This window comes from Dipodomys spectabilis, unplaced genomic scaffold (assembly GCF_019054845.1).
Source record: "Dipodomys spectabilis isolate Male_0828 unplaced genomic scaffold, ASM1905484v1 ptg000046l, whole genome shotgun sequence".
Classification (NCBI taxonomy): Eukaryota; Metazoa; Chordata; class Mammalia; order Rodentia; family Heteromyidae; genus Dipodomys; species Dipodomys spectabilis.
Genome location: NW_024870723.1, coordinates 10,621,896 through 10,647,553, shown reverse-complemented (window position 1 = coordinate 10,647,553; position 25,658 = coordinate 10,621,896). Strand labels below are relative to the sequence as shown.

The following is a 25,658-nucleotide window of genomic DNA, read 5'->3' as shown; positions in this document are numbered from 1 at the left end:
ATCCTAGCTATTAAGGGGGCTGAGATCTGAGAATCATGGTTTGAAGCCAGCCCAGGCAGGAAAGTCTGTGAGACTCTTATCTTCACTAAACTATTAAAAATGCTTGAAATGGAACCAAGGCTCAAGTGATAAGAGTGCTAGCCTTGGGCAAAGGAAGTTTAGGGACAGTGCCCAGGCTCTGAGTTCAAGCCCCAGGACCAGCACACACACACACACACACACACACACACACACACACAGTCTCATAGACATTTCCTGTACAGGCTAGCTTTGAACTATCAGCCTCCTGAGTAGCTAGGATTACAGATGTGTAATCCTGGGTAACAGGCCTCAAGTATTTTTCTTTTTGGTGGGTCATGGGGCTTGAACTCTGGGCCTCAGAGTCCCTGCACTCTTCAGCTCAAGGTGAGCACTCTACCGCTTGAGCCACAGGGGTACTTCCGGATTTCTAGTGGTTTATTGGAGATAAGTTGGAGATAAGAGTCTCACGTCCTTTCTTGCCTCCTGAGTAGTTAAGATTACAGGCTTGAGCCACTGGCGCGTTTTTAAACTAGTACTGGGGCTTGAATTCAGAGCCTTGAGCTCTCATTCATTATTCAGATAATAAACCATACAAAATAGATTTTTTTGCTCAGTTTTGTTAGTGTTCTACTTGAGCATGCTTCTGATCCTCAAGTAATTTTTTTTTTTTTTGGTCAGTCCTGGGGCTTGAACTGTGGGCCTGGGCGCTGTCCCTCAGCTCTTCAGCTCAAGGCTACTGCTCTACCACTTGAGCCACAACACCATGTCTGGCTTTTCCTGTGTATGTGGTGCTGAGGAATCGAACCCAGGGCCTTATGCATGGGAGGCAAACACTCTACCACTGAACCATCTTCCCAGTCCTAATTTTTTTCAAACCTCCTTGTCTGGTACGTGAGTTCTGTGACTTTGGAAAACAGATCAAGGCAGCTCTGGGAAGGGGCAGGTGGCCCCAGACCCTGGGTGACTATGGGTTTCTTGGGGTGCACTTGAGAGTTACACGATCTAGCACCTCCCTGCAAGCCGAGCATAGCTTGGGGATTGGCTTCCTCCTGTGCCGTCACCAGCCCACCAGCCCTGTGTCTGTCCCTCTGCCCCACCCCCACCCCAGCCTGGGCTAGAAAGGCTCAGGGGGCTGAGACAGAAGGACCATGAGGTGTGGCCATGCCGGGTCCTGGGAAGGCCAAGGTGCCCTGCCTGCCTTACCCGGTGAGGGCCCCTCTGGCTGACCTTGCTCCCCCAGAGGCCGTGCTGGCTGTCCTGGGTGGAGAGGCCTTACTTCTGGGCCTGTCCTGGCCCACGGTGCCCTGTCACCACCGCCAAGCAGCGGGGCTGACATCCCTGCTCTCCAGCCCCGCCATTTGTCTTGCAGCTGCTGCCGTAGCTCGGAGCAAGACACTTGCTTGTAGCTTGTGAGCTGTGTAGAGGCAAATCTTTCATTTTTCTTTCATTATGCCGGCGTGTACTGTCACTTAATTTTTATGTATGCAATCCTTCCTGACAAATATGATCTGCTGCCTGGTAATTCGTCTGACGCTCATTCTGTTCCGAGCTCTAATTACGGCTCCTATTCCTGACACTGAGGCAGCCGCTCTGCCACCGCTGGGTACCGCACCTGTCAGCCCAACCATGGCACTGACTAATGCCCTTTCATGCCAGCCTCATGTTAGCAGATACAGAGGCAGGAAGGGATGGGGAGGGGAGGGAGCCGGAGGAGAGAGGAGATCACATTTGCATAAGCCTAGCTCCCAGGTCAGCAGCCTTAGGAGAGAGGTGGTTGTCAGGGCAACGGGGCTGCGGTCCCCATGGCATCCCCACATAGTAGGTGCGCATTAGATGCAGTGGATGCATAATTCATACCCACACTCGGTGTGAAGGGGCCCCTGTGTCCTTCCCGAGCCACAGTACAATGGCAATTAGTTGGATCGCTTGTCCAACCAAATGCGAGCTGCGAGGCTTGGTCAGCTGTTGGCAGCACCTGGCTATGGGTGTCTCTCCCCTGGGTCTCTGGGTCTTTTGAGTCCTGAGCTTTGGCTCTGTGCTATTGGAGCCTGGTTGCGTGCTGAGAGAGGCCCTGGCTTCCAGGAGCTTGTCTAGCAAGCAGGGCCTTGCAGATGCCCCATGCCAGCCAGGACAAGTGTGTCCTGGAGCAGGGCCCAGGCCCCAGGAGGGTTCCTGCCACCCATCATGTGGCAGGGTGAGTGCTCAGAAGCCCTAGGAAGCGCCTGGCTCGGGAGGGCAGCCTCTTCCCAAGTTCCAATTCCTCCTCATTAATATAATAAGCGCACCGGTCTGAGTGGATCAGATCACACTGGCGGCGGAGACTGAAAATGCTGTTCCCGATGATGCGATTCTAACTGGCTGTGACAGAGGAGGGGTGCCACTGTCTTCTCCTCTGCTCCTCCCGACCGACAGCTCTGCCAGGAGGCAGGGCCTTGGTTCTCCCCTGACAACGTCCAGACAGGGGCAGGGGCACAGCTCTTGCCTGGCATGTGAGGGGCCCTAGGTTTGATCCCTAATACCACCAAGAACTTCCAGATCCCCAGCTATGCAAACAGTCTCAAACCAGTCAACTCTGTGCTCCCGAGGAGACATCGATGTCTGGGAGGCGTGGGAAGATGGATTCTCTCCAGAGCAGAGAGTGAGAGGGACAGAAGACCCCTAGCGGGAATGAGCAGAGGCCAAACACACTGCCCACCGGCCCCCGTAGGACACAGCAGTCTCCCCTAGAAGCAGCGTGTGGCTGGTGGTCCCCCCCAACCCCCCAACCCTCTAGACCTTGCTCAGGGTCTCTTCTAAAACAATGAGTCACCTCTGGGCTCAAAGACATTTCTGGGGTATGGGAATGGCTCAGTGGTCAAGTGTCTACCTAGCAAACACACACACACACACACACAGAGGAAAAGCCTTTTCCCGCAAGAACTGACCACTTCAGACCCATGTGGCACTGTAGCCCAGGCCTGCAGCAGGCAGCGGGGTCCCCCCACGCCTTACCTAGCGAATGGGCTGCTGTGGTCTCCGAGCTGAAGAAGCGGCCCAGACCGAGGTCTCCGAGCTTCACGATGCCGGTGGCCGTGATGAATACATTGGCAGGCTTGATGTCTGCAGAGGAAGGGGGACAGGCGCGGGCTGGCGTGTGTGGAGGCTGGAGGCAGTGCGAGCCTGAGGCTGCAGGGGAGGCCGCTCAGGTGCTGGCCCAGCTCAGCATCTGTTCACAGGACACGGCCAACTCCTACATAGAGGTCAAAGCCTACGAGAACTTTTCCTTCTCTAGAAGGCGCGCTGGCTCTGCCTACCATGGGCTGTGGGACCTCAGGAAACTTGCCATCTCCCCTTGGGCCTCTTTTGCTTCATTTGTATAGGATTTTGTGCCCCTGTTTCCTTTTGTGAGGGCGTGTCCCCTGTGCCTAGCAGAGGGCCGGGGAAGGCTGGGATGTGTCCACAACACAGGCGGAGGCAGAACAGGTGGAGGCCATGAACAGAGGCCGGAAGCCAGCCAGCAGGTTCCTTCCTCCATCCGGGACACGGGCCAGATCCCAAGAAGAGTCAATCAGAAGTCCCTTCCCTGGGCAGAGCTGGCAGCAGCACATGTGGACCACCCAGGCCACCCGGGCGGGTGTTGGGGACAGGGCAATGGGTATGGGGGAGAGTAGAGGGCCCCCCGAAGTTTATGAAATTGGTGTTGAGTGCAGCCTCATGAAGAGTCCATGTATGCATGCACATGTGTGTATGTGTGTGTGTGTGCGTGTGCGTGCGTGTGTGCGTGTGTGTGCGTGTGCATGCGGGTGCGTGTCCATGCAGGCCCTGGCCCCTTGGGCAGGCGCCTACCTCGGTGCATGACCCGGCGGGAGTGCATGTGCTCCACGGCGCTGCACAGCTGGACGAAGTACTTCCACACTGTCCTCTCCGGGATGAGCCGCTTCTGCTTCTTAAAGTACTGTGGGGAGACAGACGACAGGCCGTGAGCCCAGTGACCACGGGACATCCCTCCTGTGATCTCCCCGGGGCCCCCAGCTGGGCTTGGGGTCCTCCTGCCAATAAACACAGGGCTAGGAGGGGCAGTAGTTGCACCGGCGTCTGCCCACGTGGGAGTCCAGATGAAAGGAGCCCTCCTGATCCCCACCCCACCCCTAAAAGACAGCTCCCCACGGGCCTAGGCCCAGGAGGAAGGGCTCTGGACATGCTCCTCACCTGGGAAACATAATTAAAATACTCGAGGGAAGAAAAGACAGAGAAAAGAAAAGAGGCAGATAGCCCAGGCGCACTGAGGGAGCTGTGACAGAAGGTTCTGGAAGGGGGATGCGAGACCGTGTCTTAAGACAGTTTGGTTATCACCGTGTGGGGAGTCTCCTAATGGGGTACCAGACAAGGGTCCACACGCCAGTGGCTGAATACCAGGGGCAGCGGCGATGAGGGCTGGGCTTGCTGTGCAGAACCTTCACTGGCTCTTAAGCAGCCAGAGGTGGCTGGAATGGCCTGGGAATGACCAGGACCCCGGCCTGGCCTGGGCTAGGGCTGGGGGCAGGTGTGGGGGGGCCCAGCTGGCCTTGCAGAGCACCTCCTGTGGGGCTGCGCCCTCCACAGGGAGCCTATGGTCATCTGACCAACAGAGGAGCAGAGTCCCAGTTCCCCACCCACTCCCATTGATGCCCAGAACTTGTGATGGGACCCACGCCCAGAGAGGGTGAGGACCAGGCCCGGGGAAGACCAGGTGGAGCTGGGACCCGGGTGGATAAGGGCGGGCAGCTGCAGCTGGCAGCACCTGGCCTCAAAGCGAAGCCCCTGGGGGCTCTTCTGAGGCCCCCTCTAGCAGCCAGACCCTGCGGGGAAGCCATCCGAGGCTGTCCACAGAGACCCCTGCCCAAGGGCCCCCCCATGCCTGGGTGGGCTGGGCCAAGGGATTATTTACGCTGCGATGTTACCCAGTCCTCATTATGGTGTTTACACGGGACGCACACGGCCGGGAGCGGTGATTTTCTAAATGTCACATCCTATAAGCGCCGGCTGACATTTAGTGTGAAGGCGCAGAGTCTCTAGTGGGTTCTGGGCTGGCGACAGTGGCTCTGGGTTTCACCATCCCCCGTAAACAACATGAGCACTGAGCACCCTGGCTGGTTGGCTCCCAAGGCTGGAGACTATGGGGGGCACAAGCCATCGTGGCCAGCAGCCTCTGAGCTAGCAGGACAGACAGCTGTGTTTGTGGCCCAGTTGGGATCCTGGAAAGACCTTGCTAATCCAGAGACTGCTGGAGTGGGAAGGGTAGCAGAACTGAGCTCCAAGCACCCAGCCCTGGGCCAGGTGCCTTACGGATGAGGACACTAAGGCACAAGCAAGATTGTGTCTGCTGTGGGCTGGGTCTCAGCACCGCCCTGCAGAGGAGGACCCTTCACAGAGGAACGGGGCAGGCAGGGGTCAGGACTGGAGGAGAGGTACCAGCTGGCGAGGATGGAGGCCAAGGCTACTTGGGCCCCATGTGCTGTAGCCTCGGCCCTGCGGGTTTGAATCTGGAGCCAGGCCTGGGCCAGGGAAGAGGGCAGGGGGGCTGGAAGGGAAGGTGCAGATGGGCAGGTTACCACCCCGCTTCAGCTTGAGGGCACTGGTGATGGACTGCAGTGCCCACAGCTGGACAGAGGTGGACGCGAGGCTCAGGGAAGGGAGGGCTGGCCCGGGCACAGAGCCACACTCTGCAGGAGAGGCCACTGGGCTCTGGGATGCAGGACTAAGGTTCGTGAGGGTACAAGGGGGGGGTCTCTGGTCCCCATGCCTCCTCCATCCCCTGCTCTGGCCCCACACTCTTCTCTACATCTGTCTGTTTTCTAGAACACAAGGCTGACCCCATTCATCTTAGGAAGTGCCTCGGACCCCAGGGCCAGACCCTGAGTCCACATCCAGAGGTCCTGGCTAAGCCGAAGTCTCCACCTCACTGGGGCTCCTACTGGACTGAAGTGGGGTTCAACCTCCACCTCTTGCACAGGGGCTCCTGATCTGTACTACCCACCCGCCTTCCGTCCAGCCCAGGGGGCCATTTCCTCGAGGCCCTGAACTCAGCCTTCCTTCTTCTCTGTCCTTCATTTCTCTCTCCTCCTCCTCCTCCTCCTTCCTCCTCCTCCCCCTCCTCCTCCCCCTCCTCCTCCTCCTCCCTCTCTTCCTCCCCCTCCTCCTCTTCCTCCTTTTCCTTCTTCCTTCCCCCCTCTCCTCCTCCTTTTCCTCCTCTCCTCCGTCTTCTTGTGCTGGTACTGGAGCTTGAACGCAGGACTTGGCTTCTGTCCTTTAGCTTTTTTACTCAAGGATGGCGCTCTATCACTTGAGCCACAGCTCTACTTCTGGCCTTCGGGTTGTTCATTGGAGATGATTCTCACAGGCTTTTCTACGCAGGCTGGCTTTGAGCCAGGATCCTCAGATCTCAGCCTGCTGAGTAGTTAGGATTACAGGCCTGAGTCATGGCTGCCCAGCTTCGGCTTGGAAGCTGCCTTGCTGGTGGGATTCCGGCTCCCTGAGGGGAGCATCTTGCTGGTGGCAGCCCCAGGTCCAGCACAGGGCTGGCTCCGGGTGGGAGGGGGCTGCGTGTGCGGGCACAAACAGAGGAGCCACTCGTGGAGGGGGCTTAGACATGATATACGCTCTGCGCCACCAGGGACCCGCGTGGAGATTAACATCCCTGCGAACGCATCAATATGTCAACGGAAATATAAAAGCAGGTGATAACAGCGCCAGGAATGCCACTTCCCAGCCGTGCTGTATTCCTAGGGGCCAAATTTCAGAAGAGCAAGTACCGAACAATTGTTCTGTCCCCAGTGCCTGCGGGGAAGCCAGAATCCACGTGTGCCCCGTTTCCAAGCGTGGCTGGGTGGGGGTGGGCAGACTGGGATCAGGAGTGGGGGGGCACAACAGAGGCCCAGCCAGCAGGGCTGTGAGGGCCGTGAGTGAGGAGTGAACTGTGGGGGTGACAGGTGTGGGCTCTTCCTCTGGGGAGCTGGGTCACCTGGGGACAATGGCGATTGAACAGAACCAGGCCAGGATCCCAGGCAAGTCTCTGAACCCCTCTGAGCTTAGATTTACATGTGTTTCCAGAATCTGACCTCCAGGGGGCGCTGTTCCTTCTGCATGGCACAAGTGGCTGCAGCGGCTAGATGTGCAGGGGTGGTGTGAGTGGCCCCCAGGGGTGCTTTCTACCCACAGTGGCCCTGGCCCGGCCCCCAACCCGGTCCCTGGCCAGCCGAGGCATCCCTGGGTCTTGCTTTGTGTCCCACACACTCCTGGCCTGGTGGGAAGGTGACGGTGGGAAGATGATGGCTGGGGATGGCATCTGAGAAAACCCTCCCCAGGCCAGGGCTGGAGCAGAGCGCTGAGGGGCTCAGACCCAGAGGAGAGGAGACCCCGCTCACTTGGCCTGGCCTGGATGTGCTGACCTTGATCATCTGCGAGAGGTCGCCCGCGTCGGCCAGCTCCAGAACAATGTTCAGCTCGTCGTCCTCGATAAACGAGTCCAAGTACTTGATGATGTTCGGGTGGTTCAGTTGCTGTGCCCGGAGAGAGAGAGGGAGGGGTTCACGTCAGAACACATGGCCAGCCCCGGTGCCTGTCCTGCTTACTCGAGAAGATGGGGCCCTGTGTTTGCTGGAAAGGTGGGTGCTCCAGGGGGACAAGGCCTGCATTTCAGGGGGGAGAGGAAAGACCTGGGTGATGTTGGGAAATCCACTTGGCACGTTTGGGCCTCAGTTTCTCATCTGTAAAATGGGCACATGGGTATTGGTAGGGGTGGAATTGAACCCAGTGCCTCATACTAGCTAGGACAAGCTCTCTATAGCCCTGGACGCAGTATTTTGAAATGTGTGAAATGGTACCTGTGAAGCAGGACCCAAAGGCTGCTTGTACCCCCTATCTCCCCCCCCAAACCCCTCAGGGGCAGGATTAGGCCCCAGCACCCTGTCCCTGTGCTCAGCCAGCAGAGGATGCTCAGCAGCCCTTCCTTCCTGTTCTCTCTCAACTGGTCACTCAGGGCTAGGACCTGCCCCCTCCCTCCCCCCCAGCCTTGGCACCATGGCCCATGTTAGATGCATTGAGGAGCTTAGACAGGACAGTAGCCCACTAGTTGGTCATCGGTCCATCAGGTAGAGAAGAAACCCTGGCCACTGCATATAAAGAAATAGTTGGCAGTAGGGTACAGCGGTGCACACTTGTAATTCCAGCATTCAGGAGACTAAGAGAAGAGTTTAAGACCTGTCTCAAACCAACAAAAAAACAAAAGAGACTCAATACCCGCCCACAGCATGGTAGGCCATCCATGCTGACAGCGAGGCTGGCTAACAGGCACATAGCATGTTTTATAAAAGGCCTAGAAGTCTGTGGAGCAGAATTGTGCATGGATACCTCCTGCCAACCTCTGTCTCACTGGATCCTGGCACGAGGGGTCTGCACAGGTATCACCTCCAGATATCAAGACTACCCTCCACCAGGTGCCCGAGAGGCCCTGAAGCCAGTTCACACCCACTGCCCTGTCCTCGGGCCCCTGCTCTGGACCAAGCCACACTTCTCACTAGGCTATAGTGATTTGTGGGAATGTGTGTGTGTGTTGTGAAGCCGTAGGTGACGTGCCACTAGCATGTTTTCCATCCCTTTTGTAGGTGGCTGTGATAAACGTGTGTAACTGATGCTTTTCTTTTCTTTGTCAGCTGTGGGCTTGAAGGCTAGTGCTCTACCACTTTGAGCCACAGTGCTACTTCTGGCTTTCTGGTGGTTAATTGGAGGTAAGAGTCTCACAGACTTTCTTGCCCAGGCTGGCTTTGAACCACAATCCTCAGATCTCAGCCTCTGAGTAGCTAGGATTACAGACGTGAGCCACCAGTGCCCGGCTCTGATGCTTTTCTTTTATGATTAATGTTTTTTGGATCCGAAGACTGAACCCCTTCTACTTATTTTCAGGTTATGAAGATTTCCTCCAGGTTTAGCGCTAGCTTTTACAGTTAGTCTATCATCCATTTCATATTAGTCGTGGTGTGAGGCAGGGCCAAGGCTCACTCGTTTCCACTGGGATATCTACTTTTCCGGGAACTCTGGCTTAAAAGTCCTTTGTCTCAAAGGATGCATGTTTTCTCTTACAGGTGGAAGTTAGACTTAGCTTATCAACTTATAAGTAAATACATTAGGAGGTATGTATGTATGCAAGTGTATACAAATGTATTAACTGAAGTATGGTAGTTTCAAGGGAGACATCAGACAGTATAAGTCAAAGTTCAATAAAATAAACATCAGGAAGTGGGTACTTGAAAGGGGTGGGGTGGAGTCGAGGGGAAAAGGGTGAATGAATGAAAGGCAGAGAGGGAGAAAATCTACATCCTACAAAAGAAGAGTGAGGGAAGGAGTGGGGAGGGGAGGGATGGGGGAGAAAGAAGAAAGGAATGACAATATTATTAAGATCAAGACAATATTATATTTACAAACTGCTTGATGGCAACTCCTCTGAGCAACGACTTAAAGATTTTTTTAAAAATGTTCTTGGTCCAGTGGATTGTTCAGGTGTCTTACACGGGTACTGCTTTGAGAAGGCCGGCCAGGGGCTAACACAGACTCAGCTTCCTTTTGGGAAGAGGGCGGGAGTGCTGGATGGGAGAGGAACAGCTTTCTGTGTGCAACGTGGCTCCCCAGCCCCTGTGTCAAGCAAGACCCGCAGCAGCTTCTTCCTCCCCTGCCTCTTTGGCCTCATTACTTCCTAGGAAACCTCACCCTCTCTCAGAGGGCTCCCCAAAGCCCAACGAGGAATTTGTTTTCTCTAGAAAAAAATTACAGGATCTTTTTTGGGGGGCAGGGGAGGGGTAAGGATGAAAGCTTTGTTCAGGCACGTGTTGGCCTCTGGGACGGAGGGGAGGTTGGAGGCCGAGCTCCCTCAATACCTGTCAGCGTCAGTCCACAGAGGCTTAAATAAACAGGGGCCTCAACGTCCAAGGTCCAGAGAGGGGACAGGCCTGGCCGGAAGTGCACAGTGAGCTAGGGCTGGGGCCTAGAACCCTGTCCACACAGAGCCCACCCTGAGGTGGGCCCAGGAAGGTCAGAAAGGGGTCCCCCCCGGTCCCACCCACAGCCTGCACATGGAAGCTTAGGGCTGGGGGCTCAGCACGAGCGACCCCAAGCATTCAGAAGGGTCTGTGAGACCCGCACGTCCCTTTGTTGTGCTCCTGGCATGGCCTGGGCAGCCCTGAGAGGTGGACAGAGATCTGGAAAGGGGATGGAGAGGGGCCAGGCAGCCCCCGGAAGGTCCACCCATCATCAGCCTATCCCCACCATGACCATGTGGGAGGAAAGGGGCGAGGCGGACACCCCTGCCCTCCCCATGCATGCCTCTCGGGACGGCCCTGGCATGACCGTCCTCAGCACCACTCCATCCAGGCAGCCTGGCACACGCCCTGCCGGCTCTGGACTCACCTTGAGGAGGCCGATCTCCTTGACGCAGTCCTGCCTGGCCTTGGCGTCCATCATCTCAAAGATCTAGGGCAGGAGGTAAAGAGGAGCAGAATGGTCAAACCAGTGGTCCATGGCAGAGTAGGGATCCTCACTTCTGGGCAGCGCCCTCCACAAACCAGGCAATGCGTTAACAGCTTCACACTGTCAGGCAGGAGTTGCTGAGCCCAGTGCACATCCGAGAATCTGCCACTTGCGAAGGCCACGCTCCATACCCAGCACAGAGCCTCGGTTTCCACAGCCTGACTCCACAGCGCCATCACGTGGACTGTGTAAGATGTGGGTGGGCACCAGCGCCATGAGCTCATATGTGCTCCCAGCCCCTTCCCAGCAGGTCCCCTAGATTGTGGACCCAGGTCTGTGTTGACCTGGGACCCTGTATACAGCAGGTGCTCAATGCATGCCTGTTTTCCTTTATGGTTCACGCTGAGCTTTCTCAGCTTCTCTCCAAGCCTGGGAGTTGGGTCCTGACATCTCTGTTCCCACAAGAAGGGGAAGGGAGACTGGGCACGCTACCTGTTCAGGACGAAGCGGGCTCCCGTGAAGCCACGGGCTCCCTGTGACTCACCTGCACCTTCTTCAGGGCCACTGTCCTCCTGTCCAGCAGGCAGGTGGCCTTGTACACCTCGCTGAACTGTCCTCGCCCTATCTTCTTCTCAATCTGGAAGTCGGCCAGGGAGCAACGGAAAGCCAGGGTGCTGGGGTGTCTCTGTAAAGGGAAGAGGCCTTGGTCACAAGCCCAGTTCGGGTAGAGGGGCCAGGCAGCTGGGACCTGAGGACCCCAGCACCCTGAAAGCCTCCTCTAAGGCAGCCAGCCTCAATACCCAGAGCCTCCTCTGGCCTCTTATGTCTGGACCCATTTGCTCCCCATGCAGGTCTGCCACGGTGAGGCCCGCAGGTGGTTCTTTTCCCCCACTGGCCCCTGGGTGCCCTCTGTTATCACTGATGAAATGTCTCAGAGAAGCTGGCTTGTGGACACGTGGCCCATGGGCTGCCTGTCCATTTAAGGGCTTGCAAAGCATTGTGCGTGCGTGCGTGCGTGCGTGCATGCATGCGTGCGTGTGTGCGTGTGTGTGTGTGTGTCATCGGCTACAGCCCACCACAGGTAAGGTCTCAAACCCTGCCACCTACAGAGGGAACTGAGGCCCGGAGGGCAGCCTTGCCAGGTCACGGAGCAGCCCCTGCCCAGCCTCTGCTTCTTCCTGTGAATCTGAGTGTGCCATCATGCCAGGGACACTCTGCCCTATGCTGGGGGAGGCTGTCAGGAGACCAAAGGCCCTAAGTGGCTGGTCTGGCATCTGGTACAATGTGGTACCTCTTGCATGGCAGCCCTGGCCATGCCCTGTGCCCTCGTTCTGAGTGCTGAGGGGCCATCCGGGCTCCTTGTGAGGACGTGTGTGGTACCGTGCCCGCCTGGCTGTAACAGTGCGGGGATCATGGGGTCCTATTGTGTGCTAGGAGGTCCTACTGAGCACATGCATTGAACAAGCTCAGAGCATCCAGGGCGTTTTCAGGGAGCACACAGGCTGCTCCTGGAGGAGCCTGGGCATGGGGGCGTGGGAGTGGGGAGCAGTTAACTGTGGCCTGACTGTCATGGTTACTTAGAGGAAAAGGGAAGAGAATGGGAGGAAATGGTGGGATCCCAGTTTTTAAGATAGAAAACTGAGGCACAGTCACAAAACCCGTCAATGGGGTTGGGACCTGAACTCCCTGCTTAATGGGTCCCTAACGGGGTTCCCTTCTTAATGGGGTCATGGATATAGGTGGATGGGGGTGGGTGTGTGGTCACTGTAGCCTGGCTGAGTCTCCAGCTGCACATCTGCATATGCATGACCCACATTTGCATTTCCTGTTACAACCTATTCACCCTAATTAGAGGAACTAGCTCCACGGCACAGCACAAGCATCACTGGGTACTGGGGGCACAGTGCAGCAGGTGCTGGGTCCACTATTACCCACAAAGCATTGGGCTGGGGTCCTGTCCCTGGGGTGGCCTCTGCTCTCCTGCTCTGGGCATCTTGGGACACGGGGCTTCTGAGTCAGCAAAGTCTTGACCCTGGTTTAACTCCAAGGACAGACAATGTGAGCTGTGTCCTTGCCCTAAACGACAGACCTCTCTGGGGCCACCTCCAAGGCTGCCTTCTGTTCTATAGCAAGTTCCACTCTTGTCTCTGCAGCCGAGTGACCCAGAGACAGTGCTAGCTGCCCCAGACGTCTCGAAGAGCCCAGGAAATGACACAGGCGAGGTCCGGACGACCGTGCATCAACGCTGCAGGCAAAACTGCAGGCAGGTCGGGGCTGGTTCCAATCTAGCTCACCCAGGGGGTCCCAGGACTCATTGTGAACTAAAGACCGCCTGATAGCACAGGCTAGCAAAGGGACAAATACGAGGCTCTGTCAGGTGAGACCTGATGCTGGCCTGGTAGTGTGGGTTCGAGTCTTGCTTCAGCTACTTCCAGGCTGGGTCCTTGGTCCTGTTCTTCCTCATCTGTAAGACTGAGGCAGCCATGGCCTCTCCTTTCAGTAGCTGATGGAGGTCAAATAAGCCAAGACACTCCAGTGCCCAGAGAGGGCCTGGAGCACAGGAAACAGGACGGCTGGGATTACTGCTGGAGTTACCCTTGCCGGCATTCTTTTTTTTTGGTCAGTCATGGGGCTTGAACTCTGGGCCTGGGCGCAGCCCCTCAGCTCTTCAGCTCAAGGCAAGCACTCTACCACTTGAGCCACAGCTCCACTTCCAGTTTTCTGAGTGGTGTATTGGAGATAAGAGTCTCACGGACTTTCCTGCCTGGGCTGGCTTTGAACCACGATCCTCAGATCTCAGCCTCCTGAATAACTAGGATTACAAACATGAGCCACTGGTGCCTGGTTTGGCATTCTTGTCTGTATGTTAGAGAGGAAGATGATGATGGCTCTTCCTTCTCAGGGGTTGGGGACAAGGGGCCAAGCTCAAGGGGCTTGTGAAGATGGTTATCATCCCCACCACGGAACCCGTCACCCCACAGTCTGCTGACTAGGGACTGGCAGTGACTTTGGGGGGCTTGTAGCCTTCACACTCTCCCTCCCAGCATGTTAGCTAGGGACCTGGCAGCTTCTGTAGCTCCCCTGGGGCTGTGCTGGGGCTACTCCCAGCAAGAACCCCACAACCCTAGGGAGGGGCAGCTTGGCCCCCTAGGCCCCAGTCCCTGGCATGGGATACATAGCTTGGACTCCAAGATAGGGGAGGCAGCCCCAGGGCTTGGAGGAGACTGGCTCAAGGGACCCGGTGGTTGAGACTCAAGCAGTAGCTTGGGTCTCTGAGTTTTCTGTCTCCACTTGCTCTAGAAATGTGCCAATTTCTCAGACCCAGGCTGGACACCAAGGGGAGAGCCTGGGAGGTGGGGGAATCTGACCACTGTAGATCATCCCTACCCAGAAAGCTTGGAGAAAACCAGACTCCTTTCTCTAAGTCAGAGCAAATTAGGCCATAGGTCCTCCCCCGCCCTTTCCTCCCATCCCCCCCACCCTCCCCACCCCACCCCGCCGGCCTTCGCTAATTTGAGTTTAAAATGTTTGAACTACATAAGTTCTGGCCATCGACAAATCCTTTTTATTTTTTTTTTTCTCGCTAAACAGGAGCATAAAATTACATGTTAAAAGAATAAAAAAAATGCATTCGCCCAATTAATTTTCTGAAATCTCATTAAAAAATTTAGCCTGACTAAGTCAGACTTCTGACCTGAATTTTAATCATCTTTACACTGGACGGGTCTTCTTTTCCCTGATATTTGCAATGCATCATTAATTTTAAGGCAACGGTTTCTGTGATTTTAAAAGGCACACTTCATCAGAATGACATTTCCTGTAAACGGATTTCACCTTTAAAGACATCTGACACGGTGTATGGGAAACTTCTAACGGATTCGGTGGATGCGTACGCGGTGATACGTTTTAAAATAGGCTTCGCATAAAAGGACACAACACACGCAAAGTCCACGTTGGTTGTTAGACTCCTGACCATGCCAACCCTGCTTAGCTCTTCCAGATCTGGCTAATTTCAATCCCAAAGCCTATCTTGCCTCTTAAGACCTCCAGGTGGGAAGATGCTTGGGGGGACGGGGAGGGGGGAGAGGCGGGGCAGAGACGGTATGAAATCCCCACTCAACCCCTTCAGGAGCACACAGTGGGTCTCTGATCTCACAACAGGCTCACGATTAACTATGGACTCAATTTCAACTTGCTCCCACAAAGCCACCCGTTCGTCTACCTTCTCTAAGTGCAGGTATTTAAAAACTTCGTTGGACAAACTGTCCCCTTTGCCTTCAGGTCTGGGGCCTGAAATGCGTTCTTTGTTTTTTCCTGGAACCTTCTTAGCTCTTGGTTCTGCATCAAACTGCTGGTCATCCATTGGACAGAGTAGCCATCCCTTTGTCTGGGCTCCATCCTGAAGTCCTCTGCTCCCCAACTCTTTGCCTGTTGGCACAGAGGGTGCCCTAGTAGTGCTGGGAGCCCCCGATACTCTTGAGTTTAAGCAAAGTTAGTATTTGGTCATGCAACCTTACCAAGACCCATAATTTTTTTTTTTTTTTGTCGGCCGTGGGGCTTGAATTCTGGGCCTGGGCGCTGTCCCTCAGCTCTTCAGCTCAAGGCGAGCGCTCTACCACTTGAGCCACAGCACCACTTCCGGTTTTCTGGTGGTTTATTGGAGATAGGAGTCTCGCGGTCTCTCTTGCCCAGGCTGGCTTTGAACCGCGATCCTCAGATCTCAGCCTCCTGAGTAGCTAGGATTACAGGCGTGAGCCACCGGCGCCCGGCGAAGACCCATAATTTCTTTGGGAAGGGTGCATACAGATTTTGGTCTGGGCTGTGGCCCCCGGCCCCTTGCACATGTATGTTTTTTTTTCCAAGAGAACCATGCTTTGCACATCTCAGGACAGAGGCGTGTTAGCTGGAGTTTCTCTGGCCCCCTTCTGGGAGACCCATTCAGTGTGTGGGCCGAGCCTTGTACTACATCCCTAAGACGATACTGCTGCAAATTTGGAAAATCATAAAGCTTGGGGCATTTTAAGCCTCTGTCTCAACTCCACACAGTCATGAGGTTAAAACTCATTGAAAGCAAGCGTGCCCAGCTCTCCTAAGTACACATGCATTCCACACACCGACTAATGTACCTCCACGTGGCCCAATGGCTCTGAGTAAGAGAGCCGCTGGCAGGGAGCATGGTGCGGGCCTAGAAGGTCAGCAAACCCCACAGCTGCACTGTTGGTCATTTCTGCACTTTCTACCTTGGGTAGCGGGTTTTAACTGTGAAAACTGCAATGATATTTAAAATTAAAAAAAAAATGGAGCCAAGTGTGATGGTTCACATCTATAATCCAAGCTATACCAGAGGTAGAGATTGGAACTATCACTGCGTAAGAAAACCTGGAACAAAAAGGAAAACTCCATCTCAACAAAACAAGCCAGACATGTTGGCACTTTCTGTAAGCCCAGCTTAGAAAAATCCTAGGACCCTATAAAGCTGCTGGGTACTAGTGGCTCAGAACTGTAATCCTAGCTACTCAAGAGGCTGAGATCTGAGGATCACAGTTCAAGGCCAGGCTAGGCAGGTAAATCCATGAGACTCTTATCTTCAATTAACCACCAAAAAGCTGGAAGTGGAGGTGTGGCTCAAGTAGCAGAGTGCTACCTTTGAGTGACAAAGCTCAGGGAAAGTACCCAGGCCCTGAGTTCAAGCCCCAGGACCTGCACACACATATAAAAATTCAAGCTAAAAGGGCTGGGGAGCGCAGCTCAAGTCATTAAGGTCCTGATTCAAACCCCAGTACCACCCAAGTAAATGCCCACAACGTTTGGCCCCAACAGTCCCATTCTGTTTTCACAGCCATCTCATGAGGGAGGTACCATTATTCATCCCATTTTCCAGGTGAGAAAGCCAAGGCGCAGAGTGGTCATGTCCCCAACTTCAGCTGGCTGGCAGGGGGGGGCAGTGGGAAGGGATCTGGCACCAGAGGAAATGCCAGGCACATCCCTAGGCAGGGTCTGGCTGCCATGTCTCTTCAGACAGGCTTTAATTCACTCATCTGTCAGGAAGGAGAAGCCTGCCCAACCTCCATTCCTGCCCCTGCCTCCGAGACGCAGCGGGGCCTGTGTGCTCTGATTCTGCAAACCTGGCCAGGTGCTGGTGGGACGGGGGTGTCTGCGCCTGACAGCCGCTGCCCGCAGCAGCCTGGTGCTGAGTAATCGGGCCTAATTAACTTAACTGTGTCATTACTACTCCAACATGTGCCACGGGATGCTGAGGACACTGCCGCCCCGGCGGCCCACCGCCCCCTCGCCTTGTGCGAGAAATAATTATGGGCCTCTCTCTTCTGCCAAATGAGGCTGTAATTAACCCTAATTGCTCGAAATGCAACTGGCTAATTCTGGGAGATTAATCAAGGGGGGATTCAATTGTTAGTGAATGACTTAATATGACAAATGGCTGCATTACCCAGGCAGGCCACCCTGTCCTCGCCGTCAGCACCATGTCTGGGTAAGACCTGGGCCAGTGGTGCTCTTGGGTTTCCCTAAATTCTACCTGGTGATGGGCGCCTGTGTCCCAGCCAGTATCCGAGATGGAGAATCCAAATAGCACACACGTCCACAGGCCCTGCGCGTGCGTGCGCATGCGTAGACAGATGTCCATCACTGCTAGTTCCTGTCACCTCTGGGTGAATCCACAGCAATGCTCTTCCCCACCCCAAGGAGCACAGCCATTGAGTGAAAACACAGAAGGTTTTCAGACATTCCTGCCTCTTCGGCTAGTACCTCTGTGCTGTGTGAAACTTGTGCAACCGAAACACGCTGACCTGGAAATCCTACAACAGGATCTAGGAAGTCAGAAGCTGTGATAAACCTTCCATGGCTGGAACATGGGTATCGCTGCATCTCCACTTACGCCTCAGAATCTTGGGACAAAAAGCTAACTGTGTGTGTGCAAGAGTACGCATGCGCCAGTCCTGGAGCTTGAACTCCGCCTGGGCACGGACGGAGCTTTTCTTTGCTCAAGGCTAGCCTTCTATCACTTCCATCTCTTTGATATTTTAATTAGTGACAAGAATCTTATGGACTTCCCTGCCTAGGCTGGCTTTGAATTGCACTCCTCAAATCTCAGCCTGGAAAAGCTGGAACTACAGGTGTGAGCCACTGGCGCCTAGCGCCAAAGCCAACTTTTAGCAAGAGCTTTTCATCATTTGAGACTGCTCACAAGACCCTAAAGGAGGTGGCCCCCGGCCAAGCTGTCTGGGCCTACTTGTCCTCCTTTGCCACTTCCTAAAGGCGCCTCTCTGGCTCCCTAGGTCGTGTCAGGGCCTTGCTGGGGCTCCAGGGGCTCCTTATCTTTCCCATGAAGCTAAGGACAGACTCACACACAGCCTGTCCTGGATGGGGCACAGCACATGGATCTTGAGTTCATTAACTCGGCTGGCATCAAGGCTCCTCTGTGTCAGACTGGGATGAGGCAATATCCCTACTCCAGGTCTTGTCTGTCTGAAAAGGGGAGCTGGCCTGGAGCCAGGGCTCTAGGAGTGACCACGGCCAAGTCCAGGCAGACTCTCAATGCCCTGTGGACAAGGAAAAGGCCTTACCTGTGAGTCTGAAGGGTGCGCAGGTGCCGGTGTGTGGCAGAGGTTGCTGGGGCTCCCTCCTTGGGGCAGGTGACTGGGCTGTCCTGCCATGCTGCATGCCAGCCTCCCCAGGGCACGGGCTGCAACAGAAAACAGGGCCTGTTCACAGCCTCCTCCTGTCACTCAGGTGTGGGAGCGGCGGGGACAGAGCCGCCCAGCTCAGCGGGACCTGCGCTCAGGCAACTCCCTGCCTTCACCGGGGGTCAGCTTATTGCAAGAATCGGTCCACTGGGAAGGAGATTCCCAAAGGCAAGTTGATTGGCTGACCCTGGCCAGCAAGGAAGGTAGCAGGCTCGCCCCTGTGTGTGCTGGACTCCACAGCCTTGCTCTTCCTACAGTCTACTGGCCAGGGGCTGGCCTACTGTCCCCATTGTCACCCCACTTGAACTCAAGCCATCAGCCTGGCTGGTCAGGGACAAGAACTAAGTCAGACTCTGGCAGAGGCTGTAGGAAGGTCCCCAACGTTCTTGTCCCAGACATAGTGTCAGCAGAAGGCCAGGCCATGCCCAGGATACTGTGTGCACCTCCAGGCAGGTGTGGGGCCTTTGGATGCTCCAGGACTGGGCTCCTGGGAGCCCAGAGTTCTGACTTCCAGAGGTTCAAGGGCACAGAGCCTGCGCCAGCTTGGCTCTAGTGAGGCTCTCATGGGACCCCTACCACACACAGGACTCAGCAACATTCGGGCCCACTCTGTGTCCTGATCCAGTGGCCCCGAACCAGCCTTAACTCAGGGGTTCCGCACGGATCAGCACTGCTGCACGGCACAGCCAGGCTCACTGGAGACCAGGCTGGACATCACTCGGCTCCCTTTGCGAGTCTATTTCCAGCTCCACTTTGCAGGGTGGAGGGTACCTCCCAGATGCCAGCGATGTCTATGCTATTTCCTGGTGTGAGAAGTGAGGCCTACCAACCTTGGAATCCCCTTGGGCTCAATCTTGGGGTTCTCCAGCAGTATCCTCAGAGCACCTTGCCTCTGCAGTGCCCCTGGGCAGCCCTCTCCCTCCTTTGTGGTTGTGTTGGTGGAAAGCTACTCTGGGCCACAAAGTCACAGGCCACAGGGGAACAGCTGGGGATGGCAGGGTGCACGAGCCGGGGGTGCGGGCCCCGCTGGCGGAGCACCCCAGAAGTGTGAGCCCCACTCTTGCTAAGCACCGCCCACGCAGTCTCCTGCCTGTGACACTGCCCACCTTGGACACAGACACGCCATTTGGCTCCCCCTGTTGTAGACATTTGGGTAGACCACGGAGTGGTCTAGATCTGTCTGGTGGGGGGCATCGAGCCAGGCGGCCTGCTCTCCCCTCCCTACAGCCCCGGCCTCTGCGCACCTCTTGCCTCCGGGCTGGGTGTCCCAGGGCCCAGCGCTCCCCCCACCCTGATCCTGGAGTACAGATGGGGCCGGGCGCCTTGGGCGGCTTCCACCATCTGGCTGAGCACTGTGCTGGAGTGTGCACCCCTAGGGTACTGTGGTGGAGGAGGTGGGGATGAAGAGCCTCAGGATAAACACACACACACACACACACACACACACACACACACACACACACACACACACACACACACACGGCCCCTTCTGCAGGCCCTGACACGGTGGGGGAGGCGGGTGTGGGGAGCAAGCAACAGCAAGGCGGCAGGAGAGGGTGAGAATGTAAAATGCGCATGAATTTGAACATGAAACCGGAGGCTCCTGCGGGGGCTCGGCAGCTGCTGCGGGCTGCACCCTAGACCCCTCAGGGTGACATGTTCACATCCTCTGCCCTTAGGGAGACCTCCGGGGAGAGGATGGAGACCTGTCTTCAGAAGGTTCTATCTTTATCTGCAAATGCTCCTGAGTCGGCCCAGAGGCTCACCTGCCCATCTGTCCTGGCTGCCCACAGAGAAACGGTGCCAGCAACCACCCCTGGACTCCCTTGCTGTCACCCTGCCCTGCCCAGCTCCAATCCCAAGGGTTTGAGATTGCCCTAGGCCAATTCCACTGGGCAGGAGGCTCACAGACATTCATGAATGGTCACCCCGCCCCTGGCGGCCATCTAACACGGTAGTTTGCACCAAGCCCTACCTAGGGCCTATGGTAGTGTGGGGCTTCCCAGGGCATGGGGCTTCCTGGGGTGTGAGGCTCCCCAGGGTGTGGGCCTTGTCAGTGAGCCAGGGCTTTCCTGCTTATCCTCACAGACACATTTCACAGGTAGAGAAACTAAGGCCCAGGAAGAGGAGGTGCAATACCATTTGTCTATATGCCAGGACAGGTCTTTGCTGTCTCCTGGGGGCTCTTCTGGAGTTTGGATTTGGGGGGTATTTTTGTTGTTGTTGTTGTTGTTATATCCAAGTGGAAACCAAAGTTCCTTATACCAGAAATTTCTAGTGGACTATGCATGTCACGGGACTCAGAATTAGGAAGGCTAAGGGTAGTTGGAGGGGCAGATGTGCAAGGTGGGGGGGGGGGGGGGGAGGAACACAAAGGAAAGCTTGCATGCAGGCCCCAGGGGTAACACGGGGAGCTGCTTGTCCCTGGGATCTGTGGCTCCTGCCAAGCTGCAGAACAATGAGGCCATGGCTGCCAAGCCGGAGTCAGGGGCGAAACATCTGTGGAATGCGACCCAGAGCCACAGGCCGCCCCAAATGTCACCTCAAAGAGAGCCTTTCTCCTGCATGAGCCCAGGCGCTGTGGTGTGCCCCACCCCCACCCCCACGGGGCTGTCAGTGGCTCTGCTGGACCAAGGGCTGGACTGGGAGTGGCTGGACCGCCGGGGCTCTAGGCTGGGAAACAGGGCTAGAGGTGAGATCCTCCTCCGAGGACCACTGACTAGAGTACGCAGTTGAGCAGACGCGAGCTGCCCAGGGCAGCCTGGTACGCGGGAGCTGGCATGGCTGTCCTTACTGAGCAATGGAGGGGAGGTGGCCTTCTGTGGCAGCTCAGGAATGGAGGCGAAGCGGGACAGGGACCTGTCCTGGGTCACACAGCCACTATATACCCAAGGTCAGCCCTACAGACCACCTCGGACCCCTTCATGAGTCCTGGGGGCCGGCCCCTGGACTGCACCCTCTGCCTATCTTGTACAAGGCTCTTATCAAGGCAGGCTTTAAATCCCAGGGTCTGGCTGCCATGTTGTGTTGTTCTCTGAGGTTCCAAGGGGCTTTTCCCTGTCCTGGGCCACAGCTTCCTCCGGTTTGCAGACACTTCATCTCAATGGAGGCTTCTCCTTTTTCTCTTGCCAAATGTCAACCATATGTGGTCTGAAAGTAAGCCAAGACACCAGGAGGGGGTCTGGCCATGACTCCGGCTGCACCTGTGTGTGTGTGCATGTGTGCGTACACTGTGTGTACTTACATGCATGTATGCCTGCGTGTGTAGCTGTTATGTGCCCGTGTGTGTGTACACCGGCGTGTGCCTGTGTGCCTCTGTGGGCACACTCATTCTCGGCTCCTCCGGCACCTGCAGACTTTGAGCACAGGCACGTTCTCCCTCTGTCCACAGAGGCGGCGGCCGCCCCGGTGGTGGTGAGGCCTCGCACGACGCGGTGGCGCGGGTGGCCCCCAGAGAAGCATGCGGTACCTCACCCAGCTTCTCTGAGGAAAGCGCCCCAGCCCCAGGGCCGCTCTCCCCGGGGAGCAGGCCAACACCAGCATCAGAGCCAGCGCGATTTCTACGTGTCCAGTAGGCTCCTGGTAGTGGGAGCCATTGGCTGGCCCAGCCCAATACACCACCTAGAGCTAAAGCCCTGATGCCCATTAAGAAGATGGCCGCCCCGGCGCACAGTGTCTGGCCACCGAAGGGGGTGGGGCCGGACCGGCTGCAGCCCCAGTGGACACCGATGGGTGAATGGAGATGAAGAAGCTGGCTTTCCAAGGAGAGCGCACCTGCCAAGAGTAATGCCACACAGTGGAGAGGGTACTCGACCTGCTGCCAGTTGGCAGCCTGAGCAAGTAGAGAAAGCGAGTCATGGACCTGCAGGTCCGAGCACAGGGCCAGGGCCAGGCAGGAAGGCCCTCCATGTGGACTGGCTGGGAATTAAATCCAGCAAAGCCTAGGCTATACATGTGCCAGGTACACACCAAGTGCTTCAGGAAGAGGCTGGTGAGAACCATGTACAAAGGAAGAGATGAAAGTTCAGACAGGGTAAGTGCCAGGTCCAAGGTCCATCCATCCTGCCTGTGAATGAAGAAATGAATGAGCGAATGAATTCTGGCTCTGGCTTTCCCGGCCCCTGGGGTTAGCAGACATTATCCATCCATCACTTGACAGGAAGCAGCTAGCACTCAGGCCAGAGTGGCAGAGGCCTGTCACACGGGAGGGGATGAGCCACAGATGCTGTCTGGTTTCCGGACTGGTCCCCATGTCCCCTCGCTACCCACCCCCACCGCAAGCCACAGGCACTACTCACATGACCACAGAAGCCCGACGTCTCTGAGGTAGATGCCACCAGATGCCACCCACTCCCCCGAAGTGCTGTGAGTACCCGGGTTCCCTTGGGGAGCCAGGCCTCCCAGGGTGGGCCTGCGTGGCCTGGGCTGGCTGGCCACCGCGGCCCGGCCTCTCCTCTCTCTCCCGCTCACCTCCAGCTTTCCCCTTCCCGCCTGGGGCCTCTCTGCAGAGCCACAGCCACAAGCATCGCTACTCGGTATGCCCAAACGAGTCTTTCTCCATCTCCACCCCAGAGACAGCACAGCCCTGCTCAGGGACCCGGCAGGAATCCAAGCTCTACCTTTTCCTTGGAGCCCACATTCGATCTTCATCCATTCTGACAGTATTTCCCCCCTTTCTGTGCCAGCCTTATGGCTTGAACTTGGCCTAGGCACTGTCCTTAAACTTTTGTGTTTAAGGCTGGTACTATACCATGTGAGCCACAGCTCCCTTTCCAAAGTTTAGGTGGTTAATTGGATATAAGAGTCTCATGGAATTCCCTACCCGGGCTGGCTTTGAACCATGATCTTCAGATCTCAGCCTCCTGAGTAGCGAGGAACGCAGGCGTGAGCCACTGGTGCTGGTCAGACCTGTCAGTTCTATCAGACTCCCCACCATCCCCAGAGCCCTGCCCCCACACCAGCCTCAACCCTTCTTGGCCTGTCCCTGCAATCTCCTGCCTGCTTGCCCACCTCCATGGTCTATCCTTTCTCCAGCCCACCACAGAAGGTTCCAGAACCTGCTGCTTCCTACCCAAAGATCACAGCAGAAGGCCCTACACTCGAGTGAGGTGTCCTGAGCTCTGTCCAGCTGGCACTGGCCCACCTCATACTACAGAACTACCCCTACCAAATGACACAGTACCCTGTCCTTCCAGACTTTTCTGGACAACCTGGGGGCGACATGGATGACCTGTTAATGGGCAAAGTCACAAAGTCCAGACCCTAGGACCAGGTCTCTGGCCTGTTTCAGGTCTGGCACTTCTTGTGGGATCTTGGCAAAGTCCCGTGCCCTCCTCTGCCTCCCTGTCCTCATGCACAGAGCGGAGGGGCAGCTGGAGCGCTGTGCTCGGGGTGGCACTCTGTAAGCCATCAGGAGGCACTGGGACCCCTTCCTCCTGTCCCCAAACGACGGCGCCCACATGGGCTTCTCCCCCAAATCAGGCTGCTTGGGATGCAAGCTGTCACTGTACTCACCGCATCGGCTTCCAGCGCTGGCCTCCAAGAGCAGGCCTCCAGGGCCTCACACAGGTCTATCCCTGAACAGGTGCAGGGAGAGCTGGTCAGATCGTCTCTGACTGCTGAGGGAGGGATCCCCTGGACTCTTGGAACTTCCAGAACCTCAGAACCCCCATGGTCATGTGGGGACCAGACACACACAAGTCACCAGGTGCTTCAACACAAACCACAGCAGAGACCACAGGGCTTCGGGGCCTTTAAGAAAAGTTGAAGGAGGCCCGATCACATTTCAGTTCTTCCTTCTTGGGTAGTGCAACCAAATTCTTAGAGGAAAAGAACCTAGGGGCTGTTGCCACCTTGTGTCTCAGTGAAAGGAATACTGGATTGCTGTCAGGGAGGCCCTGGGCTTCCACAAGGGCACAACACCCCCATTTTACAGATGAGGAAACGGAGGGGCAGCAAAGTCAAGCAACTTGTCAAGTTCATGTTACTGGGAAATGGCATAGCCTGGGGTTCACTCTGCCAGGTTCCCCAGGTTCCCTGACAGATCCTCTGCCCAAGGGCCTCCTGGGAAGTTAACTTGTTCTTCCCTCAAGGCCTTGGCTGCCTGTGCTCCCCTTGCCTAGGGTAAATAGCCTCCTGGCAAATCCGTCTCCTCCTCCAGTGCCCATCTAGGCTGCCTCTTCCAGGCAGTCTTCCTGGACTCCTCCACTGACTCATTTAGAGCTTGACAGCCCCAGTCCTTTGTGTTGTCTCTGCTTGATCATGTCTTCCCTTCCTTTGTAGGCAAGAGACCAAAAGCATTCACCTCCAGGGCCCAGCAGGTACAGAGACAGGGTTGGGCAAGGGCAGTCTATCCAGACAGACAATGCCAGGGACCCGGGGACCTTGGCCTAGCCCATCTGAGATCACCAAGGAGAGCCGAGAGTTGAAGGGGAAAAGCGGATTTCAAAGCTGAAATTCTGTTTTTGTCTTCTTCTTTGTGACAGTCCTGGGACTTGAACTCAGGACCTGGGCGCTGCCCCTGGACTTTTTTACTCCAGATTGGCACACTTGAGTCACAGTTCCACTCCTATCTTTTTTTGGTGGCTAATTGGGTATAAGATCACACAGACTTCCCTGCCTAGGCTGACTTCAAACTGTGTTCCTCAGATCTCAGCCTCCTGAGCAGCTGGGAGTACAGGCATGGGCCACCAGTGCCTGGAATCAAAGCTGAAATTTCTGGCAGCAGCAACTCCATTCCCATGCCCCGTGTCAGACCATGGCTCCCCCGACTGGCAGTGGGAGGGAAGACTAGCACAGCAGAACAGGAGGGCCCCTGCATTTGTTCCAAGCCTGACAGGGCTCAAGCATAGTACCGCTCATCGGCCAGTGTTCCCCACACAGGCTAAGTACTTGAGCCCCTGACCACCCTCCACCTAACTTTCTCTGTTACAGGCAGACAGGGGCTCAGCACCCCAGCCCACCCAGGAAAAGGACTGTTTTCTCTGCTTCCCCCTCCCCCCACCCAGCCCACTGGCCCAGGAGTTCTGGCAAAGCCCACATATCACTCTGCATGAAACCTGCTGGCGGCCACTGCTCTGCTCCTGGGCGGTGGCAGAGGTCTTGCCAGGCCCCAGGGCTGGTGCCCTTGCTGGCTGTGCTCACCAGGCAGCTGAGCAGAGGGTCAGGGGTCCCTGTGAGCCGAGGACACCCCAAGGTCTCTCGAGTGTGCTCCAGTCATCCGTTGGCACCTCTGGGAGGGCACAGATGGCAGCGAGGGCTAGCGGTGCCCCGCAGTGGCAGGCTGGCAGGCTGGTTCTGGGGAAGGACTGTTTGGCCCGGGCAGGCTTGGGGTGCCTGGAGCCTCTGGCGATGCCAGTGGCCTGTGTGTGCCCAGGCAGGGGCAGGTCACTGATGGGCCTCCCCAGACACCACCAAAAGGAAACTCCCTCAGCACACCATGCTCCAGCTGACACCTCC

General features: G+C 56.2%; 1 protein-coding gene across 2 annotated transcripts in view; it reads right to left on the bottom strand.

Moving 5' to 3' along the window:
* Nek6 (NIMA related kinase 6) overlaps positions 1-25,658 on the bottom strand; it is a 71,275-nt gene that overhangs the window by 17,037 nt on the left and 28,580 nt on the right. Inside the window, exons 2-7 of one of the 2 annotated variants that reach the window (XM_042678717.1) lie at positions 18,081-18,199; positions 11,042-11,182; positions 10,438-10,500; positions 7,428-7,538; positions 3,847-3,955; positions 3,013-3,120 (exon numbers count right to left, since the gene is read on the bottom strand). In XM_042678717.1, coding sequence (XP_042534651.1) covers positions 3,013-3,120; positions 3,847-3,955; positions 7,428-7,538; positions 10,438-10,500; positions 11,042-11,182; positions 18,081-18,170 — 622 coding nt within the window. In that variant the 5' untranslated portion in view covers positions 18,171-18,199. Of the gene's footprint in view, positions 1-3,012; positions 3,121-3,827; positions 3,956-7,427; positions 7,539-10,437; positions 10,501-11,041; positions 11,183-18,080; positions 18,200-25,658 lie in introns of those variants that run through there. The other variant, XM_042678716.1, reaches the window with a different exon arrangement.